This window comes from Notechis scutatus, chromosome 3, assembly GCF_049901735.1.
Source record: "Notechis scutatus isolate UNSWTSFEM ecotype Mainland chromosome 3, rNotScu1.2, whole genome shotgun sequence".
Classification (NCBI taxonomy): Eukaryota; Metazoa; Chordata; class Lepidosauria; order Squamata; family Elapidae; genus Notechis; species Notechis scutatus.
Window position 1 is genome coordinate 180107354 of NC_142011.1, and position 14403 is coordinate 180121756.

At 34.0% G+C, this 14403-nt stretch overlaps 1 protein-coding gene across 13 annotated transcripts in view; it reads left to right on the forward strand.

Moving 5' to 3' along the window:
- RALYL (RALY RNA binding protein like) overlaps nt 1–14403 on the forward strand; it is a 231740-nt gene that overhangs the window by 92534 nt on the left and 124803 nt on the right. For 12 of the 13 annotated variants that reach the window (XM_087961955.1, XM_087961957.1, XM_087961958.1 and 9 more), the window contains one exon: nt 12624–12902. The exons of the other annotated variant lie outside the window; for it this stretch is intronic. In XM_087961955.1, the coding sequence (XP_087818081.1) occupies nt 12624–12902 (279 nt within the window). The remainder of the gene's footprint in view (nt 1–12623; nt 12903–14403) is intronic. 13 annotated transcript variants of the gene reach the window in all.

A 14403-nucleotide genomic window follows, 5' to 3' on the forward strand; every position in this document is an offset into this window, starting at 1 on the left:
CAAATAAGAAGGGGAAGGATAAATTTGAATAATTCCCTCACAAATACACCCCAGTTCCCCTTCTCCTAAATTTAATTAGGAAACTTGGGTCAATTTTCCAAACTGTGTGGAAAAAGTAGCAAGGGAGGCGACAGGTTGGAGGTTGTCTCCATGAAAAAGAAGATGAATTTCAAATGTAAGTACATGTAGGTTAGAGCCATAGTCAGTTTTAAAGCAAACGATGAATCACCTTAAATGTGATACCGTAATTTATCGTCCCAGTGGCTCTTCACTAAGCATTACGAAATCTAGACTCTAGTTCTTTTTTTGTTTAAATAAAATAGTTCTTTGATAATAATTTTCAATTACTAGTAAAATAAACAGCATTAAGATAGCAGATTAATTTTGCTGGTGACATAGTTTTTAATGTTTTAATTATAATCATAATGCTTTTAGATATTGATTTATTGTATACCACCAAATATCACTTGTTCGGTGAGATGGGCAGCTATATAAATTGGACAAACACATAAATAAAAGAAAAGTCAAATGCTTTGAAAGACAATAAAATGTGATTTCCAATGCAGATTGAATTAGTTTATTTCTTTTATATAATTGGCCTTATTTGAATTAATTTCCATATCTCACATGTTTGGCTTTCTGTTAAATTGATTTATTCATGATATTCTTTTCTCTTGTGTTTAAGATATTCTGTTTATTCAAGTATTTTCATTGAGATAAAACTAAGCTTTAATGAAACTTCTGCTTCATTATTTTTTTAATGATTTGTTTTTAAACAGAAGGATGTGGAATCCCTAGGGTATTTTAGAATGTTAGGAAAATGTATCTCTACCAAAATGCCATTAGTTGAAAGGCTCAGCGGATTCTGTACATGCCATTTCAATAAAAACTACGTGTACAGGTAGCACTTTATTTACTAGCAATGCTGGTTTATCTGTTTGGATATTTATTATAAATCTTAAATAACTCAGACAATCTTTACATTAAGCAAGTCACCTCCCATCTACATTTTTATTTTTGTTAATTTTTATTTGTTGGTTGTATTAAGCTAAAAATTTAACACCAGGGTTGAGTGCCATTAAAATTCAATAAAGATGAATCTTAACTTAAAGAATTCTTATGGCTGTCATTACAGGTGAGGCATATCCACAAGAATATGTGCAAAATCCAGTACCCATGACTCCCATGGGATTGAAACTTGGCAAATTTGTGGCTGCTGCTGTGCTACCATGCAGCCACAAATTTGTAGACTGGTCCTGCCATGATCCTCTGGAGGTTGGGCAGACTGGCCCTTCCTTAAGTTGATCAGATAGGCTATTCTACGCCTAAGGAACCCAGATGGACCAGTCCTACAATGAGTTCCAGAGGGTCATCAGCTATAGTTAAACCAACAGGATGTTGGAAGTAGCTCTCATTCCTATTGCTTCTTTGCTCCTGTTCATTCTATTTCTCTGTTTAGGTAAGCAAATTTCTCTTAAACAATGACACAACAAGTCACGGGAGATCTGGTAGTAGTAATCTATTCCTATGATTGTATTTGTCCATCCAGGGCTATCTTATACAATACTATTAGTAACAGTTTTCTACTTCTTCCTTTTTCTTTTAACTGGAATATAAAGAATTGAATCTGAAAAACATCTGCTCTGACAGTAATAATATATCATAACTGATAGTGACTTTGGAACAGCAGTCTATTACATGGAATTCAGTGAAAAGACAAAATAGAATGTAGCAAATTAATAAAAAGCAGAAGTAAAACAATATATCATATTGCCACTAATTAAACCAATGAAGCATCCATATTTTGAGTAATGATGGCCAAGCACCTGTCAGCTTAGCTTAGTAATTATGTGCTTTGTTGGCTACAATTCAGGAAAAAAGACTTTGCAAAGTTATATTCCTGTTCATAATGCTAGCAAGATCATTTTAATGATGCTCTTTGCATGTATTTTTTTTTTTTCCTTTACAATCACCTCTTGGTAATTGTAATTTTCAACACAAGTAGATTTATACCAAATGAGAGGTAACTTTATATCTGCATATGAGATTGCAATCATAAAATACTTGAATAACAAACTGTATGTATGAAAGCATAGGCGTTAAAAAAGCTGTTCCCTTGTATATATATTGATATCATTCACAACATTCAGGAAAAGCTTAATCAAAAGCAAAAGGTGGAAGTAGAAACGTAGAAAGAAGTCTAGTTAACGTGTGGTTTGCCTAGACAGCATTGGAATGTGAACAAAATTTTGCAAAATCTAACTTATACACCTAGGCAAAGATTCTGTGTGGGCGATAATACAGTTTAGGTTTTAGAAGCTGTAGAAACTCATATTCTCAAATCAGATAGTTTCCAATATTAGCATTGCTGTTTTTTGTTTTTTATTTATCAAAGTCAAATATTCTCTGGTACTTTATGAATCCAATAAATACTCTTAAACAAGACAATCCATTTTAAATTGTATTATTCCACAGATCCAATAATTACCAATTATTTCAGAATAACAGAGTTGGAAGGGATCTTGGAGGTCTTCTAATCCAACCCCCTGCTTAAGCAGGAAACCTATAACATTTCAGAAAAATGGTTGTCCAGTCTCTTCTTAAAAATCTCAAGCAATGGAGCACCCAAAACTTCTGGAGTCAAGTTGTTCTATTGGTTAATTGTTCTAACTGTCAGGAAATTTTTCCTTAGTTCTACATTGATTCTCTCCTTGAATAATTTCCTATTCTGAATTTTTACATTTGGAATATATTCATCAGATTGGTTTTCAAGTCACAGTCTAATATTAGGCTGAGATGGCCATATTTTGGGTGTAGTGATTGAGGACAGGAGATATTTGTTGTCGTTTCCACTTTATTCAGTATAGTGTATATTATATATTCTACTACCCTCAGATGGAATTTGTATGTCCCATTAGTCTGTCCATCATCATTTGGAATTGCTTTTTATTTATTTTTCTAATGCTGCATAACTTCATGGGATGCTATAATCTATTTCTTCTTTTTTTAGAGAGTGCTTTCTGCAGGCATATCTCTGTATTTTTCTGGCAGATACTGAGAGTCAACTGAAAATAATTATTTTAGCTTGTAGAATTGTTTTGTCTTTCAAGTGACTTCATCTCTTTTAGGTAGAAGCAAAACTTAGTTTTGGATTATAGTTGCGCTTGTGCTATGATTAACTTGATAGTTGGAGTTCTTGCTCATAGCAATTATAACAAGCAAACTTATTAATCATTCTGCTGTTTTCTAAAAAGAAAGAGAGAGAGATGCTGTTTGTGATCAGCTTTTCAGTCAATGATCGGCATTATAAGAACAAGATTATAAAATCCAATTATACACATAAAGCAATAATTAATTGTAAAATATTGTTTCTTTTCCATTGAAATCTGAGAAGGTCTCATAATACGTACTTTATTCTTGCAATATGTGTCTGTGAGTGAGTGAATGTGTACACATACACACACATAGACACACACACCAGGGAAAATGGAACAGGTAATTCAGTGAAATATAATTAGTGCTCTTTTTCTTTTGAGTTAGAATAAATTGTAAACTATGGTATATTGATATGCACTGAACGTAATGTTGAATTATGTACAGTGTAACTCTAGATAATGAAAATAAAACAATACAAGAATCTTAGCTCATATAATTGCTGTAGTATATTGCATCTTCATCAGTAAATACTCACATGTAGAACAATAAAGTAATTAGAGAGTAAAGAGAAAGAAGAATATATTAAACAAAGTACAACATACCAGTCAATGCTACAAAGATATAGTTAGGATTTCAAGTTAAATTTTAACATTGCTAAATTTGGAATAAGGATATATTATGTCTTTAGTTGCTGTTCACAGGAATAATATGAAACTTTAATTATATTCACAAATTCAATAAAACTTGTATGTACCGGTACAGTTGCTTAAGATAAAAAACATTATATAGATTTAAAATATATACAATTTAACCCAATGGTCCTCTTGCTACAGATGTACATTATAATTACTGTACTGACATAATATGGATTCACTGCTATGCACTCATTCTTGTAAAATCAAAAACATAGGATTTCCCATAGAAAAAATAACCCTCCAAAAATTTAACAATAGTGGAAAGGCTAGAACAGGGCTGTCAAATTCCTTTCCTAAATGTTCACCTTCCTTCCTGAAGTACCACTGCTTACTACTGTTGTGGCCATGATAACTAACAGAACAATAGAGTTGGAAAGGATCTTGACTGGTTGTCTAGTCACTTCTTAAAAGCCTCCAGTGATGGAGCACCACAACTTCTGAAGTAACCTCTGAAATTCCACTGGTTAAATTGTTCTTACTGTTAGGAAATGTCTCCTTAGTTCTTAGTTGCTGCTCTCCTTGATTAGTTTTCATCTATCTTTTCTTGCCTTCTCTGGTGCTTTGGAAAATAGATGACCCCACACAAACGCACACCTTTGTGGCAGCCCCTCAAATATTGGAACACTGCTATCATGTGTTCCCTAGTCCTTTTCACTAAGCTAGGCAAACCAGATTCCTGCAACTGTTCTTCATATGTTTTAGCTGCCAGCTCCCTAATCGGCTACTAAGCATCTAATCAACTACTAAGGAGGTAGGTACAAATTGGAAGATAAATATATCTGTAATGGACAACCCCATATTATAATCATACTTCAATCTGATTCCAACAATAGCATGGTGTTAACAGATAATTAGAATGATACTTATTTGCATCTTATATGGATTTATTAGAGATCTCTTGTCCTGTTGCTTGCTTTGGCTCTGATTTTGCCACATGCTTGCTGGCAATATGAACAATGAAATATGCAGTATTGTAGTGTCTTTATACACTGTTTTCCTGATTAGTGTTATGGTTAATGTTGATGGCTTATTTTAGAGTTCCTCTTAATAAAAATATAAATATCCATCTTTATCTTCGTGTTGGTGACTTCAAAAGATTAGAATCATATAGCATTAAGAATTTTTAGACACGGTCATATGTGTCAAATTCAGAAATAGCATGTTATATGCTAATAAAAAAATAAGCCTTCATGTCTACTCTGAACTTACTAGTAGTACTTTTTGCTCAATAGAAAACAGTATTCTTTAATTAGGTCAACATCTAGCTTTATGTTTGAGATAGTGAAAGCACGAGCTCCCAATTTAAAAAAAGTAACAGGGGAGCGTGTTACTGTTTTTGATATGCTGACTTCATCCAGACCTAACAGCATTGATACTTCCCCTTTCCTCCTACCCTGAAACTCACTTGAATTGCATTATTTGCAAGTGACTATGTTTTCACTGAATTGATTATGTGCTGATTGAAGATGTTCTTCAGAGAATCTTACTCTTGATTATAACTAACATTAGCCAGATGTTGTGAAGTTAGAAAAAAAAGAGTGTTGGAACCAAGTGTGTGGCATCGACACTTGGTCGACACATTTCAAACAAATTGAAATTCACCCACTTTCAGAAATTAAGTATTTTATGCTGTTAAGCATTCCATTAATACTTAGAGGATTATTCTTGGATGATTATTCTTGCTGCTCTTGTTTTGCAGCTTACAAAATACTAGGCTCTTCTCTATCTCTGTGCACTTATTAAATCAAATACTATTTATGCTTCCTTGATTTAATTCTTTGTCATTAGTCCATGAACAAAGACAAGTACACTACTTTCTTTTAAAATCAGCAAGCATAACCTCATTAGATATTTTAAAATAATGAATAATGGAATGATTTTATTCATTTTTAATTAGAATCTTATTTGTGATAATCAAAAAAGCTTCCTAAAAAGTCACTGGAGACGGACATTTATGGCTCAGTGGAGAGAAAATTCAGCAATATTTCATTTGAACTAAGTGATCAGTCCTTTTCAATTAGTCATGACAAATAAACATAAGCAAAATCAACTGTAGAGTTACCTGTTTTAAATAACATTCTACTGTTTCCTAAAATATTCAGTCTCTTTTTAAAAAATTTATAAGAAGTTATAAACAATTAAAATTTTCTATCCTTATGAACCTACTTCAGATTTGCCCCTTTATGGTTCATCCTTTTATTATTTTCTAAGAAAATATGGTCACCATACTTTAATTTATGTCCTAGAGGATGAGCATAGAAGCATAGCCATGATTTTAGCTGTGAAACTAAATAATCAGTCACATAACTGTCAGTTTGACACTTAGTACACTTAATACACATTTGAGATAATCCGTTCTGAATGCCCTGAAAATATTGTTTCCTGTCCTTTAAATTCTGAATGAAAGTTGAAATTAATTTCCTATAAATTAATGGAACAAAGAATTCTCCTGCAAGTAAAAAAAAAAGTAAGTCCATTACATACATGGACACTTCATTTTGTGTGAAAAGCACACATGTATACAAATTTGCATACACCTAGAAATCTTTGGCATCAGAATTTCCACTAATTTCCATTCTCCCCCAAACCCAAATCTATCATAGAAGATTAGGGAATCCAGTTGAACATTTTTGTATTTTAATAGACTTCAGTTTTTTTTAAAAAAATGCTCCATTTTTGGCACTGTTCATGATCCTGATGCTGTCTACCGAAATTAGGCTTCCTTCTCTTTCAAGTGAGCTTTGAAACCATGTTTTTGGTGTCTCCTCTGTGACTGTAATGGGGTACGTATAGACTGGTTCCAGGATCTGACAACAGGCAGGACCACACAGGTTTTTAATTTGAGTCCTACCTTTTGTGGGGCAGTGTTTAAATGAGACAAAAGCTGTTTGGGTATCAACTAGGTCTTATCAGAGCAGATGAGCCTTTTTCAATTTTGGCATTGTCATTTGCATTCTCTGGTGTGATCAGTTTCTTCCTGATTATTTGTAACGAAACACAGATTTGCTCCGTGATGACGAACCTATGGCACGTGTGCCAGAAGTGGCATACAGAGCCACTTCTGCTGGCATGCGAGAGGTCACTCGGAAGAGCCCCACTGCACATGCAAGCCAGCTGATTGTCGGATATCTGCCGCGCATGTGCGGGGGGAGACGTGTACGTGAGAGACAAACATGCATGGCGTGTGGCGGGGTCGGGTGCGCATGTGCAGGGAAGCAGGGTAGTCGTGCGCGCATTGCATCATGGATGCAGGCATGTGAGCACGCGTGTGAGCGTGCACACACACACTTTTGGCACATAGTGTGGAAAAGGTTAGCCATAACTGGACTAGCTTGTGCTTTTCCATTTTCTCCTGTATACTAGTTTTGGACGCCAATTGGGAAATGCATGCCATACCCCAGATGCCAGGGGCGGGGGGAGATAATGATTGAAAAAGTAGAAATAAAATAGTTGAAGGCTAAAAAAGGAAAACATCTTGTAAAATTGAATACAGTAGGGTAATTGAGTATAGAAAAAGGCTTCATTGGAAAGCATTCTGAAAGAGAGTGATCAGAAGCAATTGCCACAGATGTTTATTGAGAAGACTGTTATATTCAAGGACATTTCAGTATCAATTTTCATTTCTTGCTGTTTCTTTGATGTGCATGTATGTGAGTTAAGCAAATTTAGACTTCACACTTGTGTTTAAATTCACATTTGGTTTTGTATTTCCCATATTTTAAAGTTGTTTTGAAGAAAGTATCTGTTTTGGTATATAAATAGTGAACAAGTAAAATAAACTGACTTGGATAATTTTTGCTTTTGATATTCATACTCAGAGAAAACCAATTTGAAACAACAGTAACTCTATGTAACCTTTCTAAGGCACCTGTAATAATAGACATTTCTTTTTCAAAGCTGAATATGGTTTCCTTTATTTATTTCAGCCACTTTTACTAGGTCATATCTTGATCTCATTTTAGCTGAGGTGAAATTATGTCAGATGGTTAATTGTTAAGTGACTTAATGTGCATATTGAAATTCTATGCATAGAAACCATAAATCAGTCATTGGCAAGGACCAAAACGTGCAGCCAGATAACTAAAAAACTATCGTAGTATCTTTTCCATATGCACTACCAAAGTTCTTAAATAATTAATATTTTTGGAATATAATTCAACAACACCATGGCATTTTTAAGGCATAGTTAGATATCAGCCAAGCCATTTCAGATTCTGTATCAAAGGAAGGTCAATAGTCCAGGAAGAAATTACAATAAAAAGCAATAGATAGGCTTGTGCCAAATAATAGTGTATTCAAGACCTGACAGTTTTATCCTGGATACTTGCACATTTCTCAGCTTTCAGGAAAGCAATTTGCTTCTTTGTCCATAAAAGTAAAAGTAAAAAACTGAAAAAAGCTCTGTCTTAGCAAGTTGAGCCAAACCCGTTTCTGTAGTGGAAGGAATCTAATTGCTGAGATTTCTGTAACCTTATTCCATTTGTTGTCAAGTCTTGTTGAAGGAAACTGGAAAAACCTTGTTTTCAGTTGAAATTTACTGCCAGGAACTCAGCATACTGAAATTGGCATGGGGTACAGCTTTGTTTGAATTATTCTATCAACCCGCTATCTGAGATGCAGAGATCGAATAAGGGTATCTGGCTTTCAAAAAAAATTAAAGGAGAGAAATATTTAGTTTCATTATTCATGTAGAATGACAACACCCTATCTGGACTGCATGTTCCAGATAATTAACAGATAGAAGCAAAAAGCTAGGTTTTCTATTTCTTTTCATTTGTTTATCCAGATCTCTACAGGGCAAATTACAAATTAGAAAGGAAGACAATGATTATGTTTATCTATTAATAAATTATTTCTTTAAACATACCATATTGGAGACACCATAATGGGCGGGATCATAAGTTCGTTGAGCCAAAAATAAACAAATCATATTATGGTTAAACTCTTACATAAATTAGGTCCATATGTACAATCAGCTATATGCTTTGCATACTTGAAATGCTTGGAATCAAGGAAGAAAAGGTGTTTATGAGAGCTCCCCTGATCTATCTTACTTATTTTTACTTGTTCCAGTAGTCTGGGAATTTTCTGAATTTCTAAAGTCAAATATTACAAATAGTTACCATTATTGTGATAAAGGTCAATTCTGTATATACAAATCTAATACTGTAAGGATTATATGTATCACAGACACATTTTGTATTGCTCATTCTGTAAGTAAAACAGTAAGTAACTCCAGATTCCAAAGTAGTACATAAGTTTTTTTGTCATTCATTGCTATGGAAATTCTTGACTTCTATTCTTATATGGAAATTTAAACAACAGAGATTAGTTTTTCACATCAAAGGCAAACAAATTGCAGTCAATCGAATTTTAATTATGCAAACATCAATTATTCTTACTTTACCAAATTTCCACGAGATATATTTTAATAATATTAAAATAACCATTGGAGAAATTTTTCTCTTTCTGAATAATACTGTCCACACTTTGCTATTCTAATGCTTGTTTATAACACGGAATCCTACTAATGTTTGTTGACGTCTTCATAAATGACACTGAATTTAAAATGTGACGTTGTTTTGACATAAAACAAAGAAAATACTCTATAAATCCCTAATGTGTGTGAGTCATAACACTGGAAGATTTAAATCAAGGATTATCTTCAGTTGTGGATAGTACATAAAAAACTTGAATTGTCTATGGTTCACTTATTTATGTTAAACTGAAATCGTATCTATCTTCAAATAAGCCCCATTTAATTCAACAAGACTTATATGCCAGTGGAAGTTTGTAGAATTGTGCTGTACATTTCTTAAGGCTACTTAAATGCTCCTGAATATGAACCAATTTTTAAGAGTTTATTCTTGATGAAAATAAGTCTGTGGAGGTCACAAAGAGTTTCACATGGCCCTCCAGCATTCAGTTTTTCTACTTAATCTGAATCAAGTCAATATTTAAGAAGTAAGAAGTTCTTTTTTTAATGCTTCTTTTATAACATTTTAATTTGTGCTCATTTGTGTATGCTAAGAATATTACAATTTATTTTGGAAATTAAATTTTCCTCAAGGTTTGAATTATTGCTCTTCTTACCATGTTAACAAGTGTGTTTTCTCTCTTGGTTATGGAATGGAAACTGTCAGGAACAGTTGAAACAGAAAATGTTATCCTGTTAGTTCAATATAATTTCTCAGAATTGGATTTAAGAGAAACTGAAATATAATCTTTCTTGTTTCTTCTAAAATAAAAAGATGGTGCTGGCGAATTTCTGCTCCATGATAATTTATCATTAACTTACAAGATGTTGAAATTCCCATCCACTCTTTGTGTCTTTTCACATCTACATGAAATTACATTTTTTCTGGTGTTTTTGCATCATTGTTGACTCCTGGCATTTGCCCGGTGTAATTCCCTACAGGTTTTTTTTTTGGCAAAGTTTTGGAGAGACTTGTCATTGATATCCATCCATAATCAATGATAATGAAAAGTACTGAAATTGGATCTTAGCTGCTCCTAGCATTGCACATTTCTGGACAGAGAACTCTAATGTTGCACCTGGGATCTGTTGGAGCCACTCTCCCACCTTAGGAGTCTCAGTAATTTTGAGGAACTTCTGGCTCTTCACTTTGGCAGCGTCATGCCCTCCTTTGTCCAACTCATTATATCAGCAGGGTATCTGATGACTGGCAGTGCATATGTGGTAATGGTGTGACTCTTCTTCTTATTGAGCTAGCTCTTCAGGATCTGTCCTATCCTTTGGAGGTACTTGGATATTGCTGTCTTCCTTGCATATTATTTTCATGTGATTGTAGAATACCAAGATACTTGTAGCCAGTCTGTATGTCTGTTATGTGACTCACTGGTAGTTCCACCACATCAGATTGAACTATCTTCACACACTTCTCCAATCTGAACAACATCCCTGTAGATCCATGTCAGGTGGATCAGTGAGTCATTGTCTTTTTAATTCTTAACATACAGCTTGATGTCATCTATGCAAAGAAACTGATCAATGGTTATTCCATTCTTAGCTTATATCTGTATCCAGTTCTTGTGATTAACTGGCTGAGTGGGTTCAAGACTATGCAGAACAGGCGGAACAGCAGCAAGATCAGCATCACTTCGGTATATGCCTCATTTGATGGCCACTTGTGCAAGTTAACTTTAGTTGATTTTCAGTGTTGCTTTCCAATCTCATTGAATTCTTGAGGAAGGTCCTTATGTCCTGTTTGTATAGTGCAAGGCATTCACACATCATGCGCTTGTGGCATTGAGTCATGGCTTTCCTATAATCAATCCAGGTTGTGCCCATATTGGTCTGTCTAGACTTTTGGGGCTAATCTTATATCTATGAGCAACAAGTGATTTGAGACTTAATGTTGTTCCCAGTGCCCTTCTAAGCATGCTTTTGTACTGGTCCTTCCTGTAGCTTGGTGATTATGTTGCCTGATAGGACTTTCCAAGTTTTGAAGAGGCAGGTAATCATCACTTGAGACTTTCAAGAAGAGATTGGACTGCCATTTGTCAGAAATGGTGTAGGGTCTCCAGCTTGGGCGAGGGATTGGACTAGATGACCTACAAGGTCCCTTCCAACTCTGATTATCTGTTATCTGTTATACTTAGTATTAAAATAATAAATAAATATGACAAAAAATAGAATATCACATATTGATATATTCATAAATACTCAGAAGTATTTTCTAATTGTCAGAATGTATTTTACAATCTTAGGATAAAGTTGTTCTGTAGGAGATGACTAGGCAAAGCCCAAAGGCAGGGTCAAATGCATCATCAGTTTGGAATCATTACGCAGCTACAAGAGACCTAACTCCAGCCACATGTGAATTCCATCGACTCTTATCTAGTGCCAATTTCCCTTGTCCATTAATAGATTAGGTTTGTACGTATAGGTAGCATGTAACTAATTTTAGTGCTTTGAATTCAGCTCCTACTCCTGGTGCCTGACATTTCTACTTATCAAAACAAAATACAAAACACCCTGCCTAGTTTTCTAAGAAATAAAATGATAAAGATGAGATCATCATAGTTATTGTATTACCTTAATATTAATTACAGGATAAATCACCAATGAATGATAGACACTTTGTATGTAATAAACCATACTATCACAGAGTAGCTATACCATGTACATTTTTATATATTTATTTACAAGGACTATAAGTCACTTCAATCAGGTTCAACTCTAAACAAGAGACTACTTTGTGATTTGATTAAAATTAGCAAGTCAGTGGAGTAGCAGGCAATAAAATTGCAAATCATGGTCCTGTGATATCTCACTTAACACCATAGCTTATTTGGTTAACCATGGTGGAAGTGAGGTCAAAGGTCCATTGCATTATGTGATGTTAATGATCATATTGCTTAGCGACGGAGTTGCTGATCACAACTGTGATCGTTAAGTGATACTTGTAGTATCTAAACCTTATATTATTTTACATGATGAAGGCAGATGAATATTTAATAAGCCAGAGACTAAACATTCAACCTAAAATAAGTGAATATTGTTGAAGTCTTGAATTTAGCAGATTGATTTATACATTTCAAGTTCATAAAAAATAAAAATATTTAAAATGGATATTTAGTAATTCTACATTTTTCTTAATATTGATCAACATTATATCGTAACTTCATCATAATTTTTCTTTATATTAATTTAAATGTTACTATTCCCCTTATTAGATTATAATTCTTACATTAATCTATCCATGTTTTTATACAACTAAATCAAATCCTTTGTCATCTTTTTTCAAGGGCTGAAGTCAAGTGACCCAACCATGACCGGCAAAACACAGACCAGTAATGTCACCAATAAGAATGATCCCAAATCCATCAACTCGAGAGTCTTCATTGGTAATCTTAATACAGCCATTGTCAAAAAAGGAGACATAGAAGCAATCTTTGCAAAGTATGGAAGAATAGTTGGCTGTTCAGTGCACAAAGGTTATGCATTTGTACAATACATGAGTGAGAGGCACGCAAGAGCTGCTGTGGCAGGGGAAAATGCCAGGATCATTGCAGGACAACCATTGGGTGAGTGTCTGCATGGTCCCTCATGTTCATTTTATTAAAATTTTTACCTGTTTAGTTTCTAGATTCATTTCTTTTATATCCAACCTGAATCCACATGAATTCAATTAACTGTATTTTGTAGGCATTCTAGTAGTGAGCAAAAGTCACAATGCACTTAGTATTCTTTACATGATCAAGGAAGTTTAGGACTACATAAATAGGTATGTGCATATAACTCTTATGGAAGAACACAATGTGCACTTTCAACTGTGGGTATTTCTTAGGCCCATATATCCAAAGGTCGGCCCTTCAGCATGAATTATGACCTTGTTTAAATGTGCCATACTTAACATGAATCAATGTTTATGATTTGGACAGCAAGCATAACTGCTGTAGTCAGAATGAAAACTTCAATAATCCTTATGTCTATAAAAAAAGAAAAGTGTGAGTCGAATGTTTTCTGTGTTTGATTCATAAAATTCTAAATGATGGCATTGTGAAAGCATGGAGCTCTTTTGGCCTTTAAGATACATAGCTACTCCTCGACTTACAATCACAATTGACCCCCAAATTTCTGCTAAGTGAAACATTTATTAAGTGAGTTTTGCCCCATTTTACGATCTTTTTTGCTATAGTTGTTAAATGAAACTGCAGTTGTTAAGTTAGTAACATGGTTGTTAAGTGAATCTGGCTTTCCCATCGGCTTTGCTTGTCAGAAGGTTGCAAAATGTGATCACATGACCCCAGGACACTGGAACCATCATAAAGATGAGTCAGTGTGAAAAACAATCATAAGTCATTTTTTCAGTGCTGTTGTAACTTCAAATGGTCACTAAATAAACTGTTGTAAGTCGAGAACTGCCTGTAGTTAAATTATAGTGCTTAGGATGTGCAGATAGGAGCTTCTTGTTAATTATAGACAAATTTGGTTTTTGACAGCTGCACCAGTAGACTGGAGGTCATACTCATTATGCGCTTTCCTAGCATAAGTTCCTGATACAATTTTCATCTTAAATTTAAGGAGATATTTAGTAGCTAGCAAATAATATATAAGGTATGGTATAATTATGGAAAATGAAATAAGGTCAGCAATAGGTTGATTCAAGAAAAGCTTTATCTAGTCTGCTGCCCTGCAGAAGTTATTGAGGAATTTTGAAGTACTGCAATCATTAGTGAGTTGGTATACTGCCCAGTAACCATCATTTTTATGGAATGACTATTATATAGAAGCTAATAAGGTATGTTTTTTTATTTGTCTTTTGATGTATAGAAACTTGTTTGGAGTAATCTTTAAAATAAATGGGAGAAAAACACAAGCCAGCATAGTTCAATGAGATTTTCAGGAAAAAGATTATGAACATGCACTAGACATTCTCCTGTAAAAATTTACTGCCACCTTAAGCCATTTGTTCTATGCTGCTCTGCTATACATACATAAACACACATTCATATATCTCTATTCCGCTTCAAAAGACTCAGGGTGGTTTATTAAAAATACAAGCCATAAATAACAAGCATCACT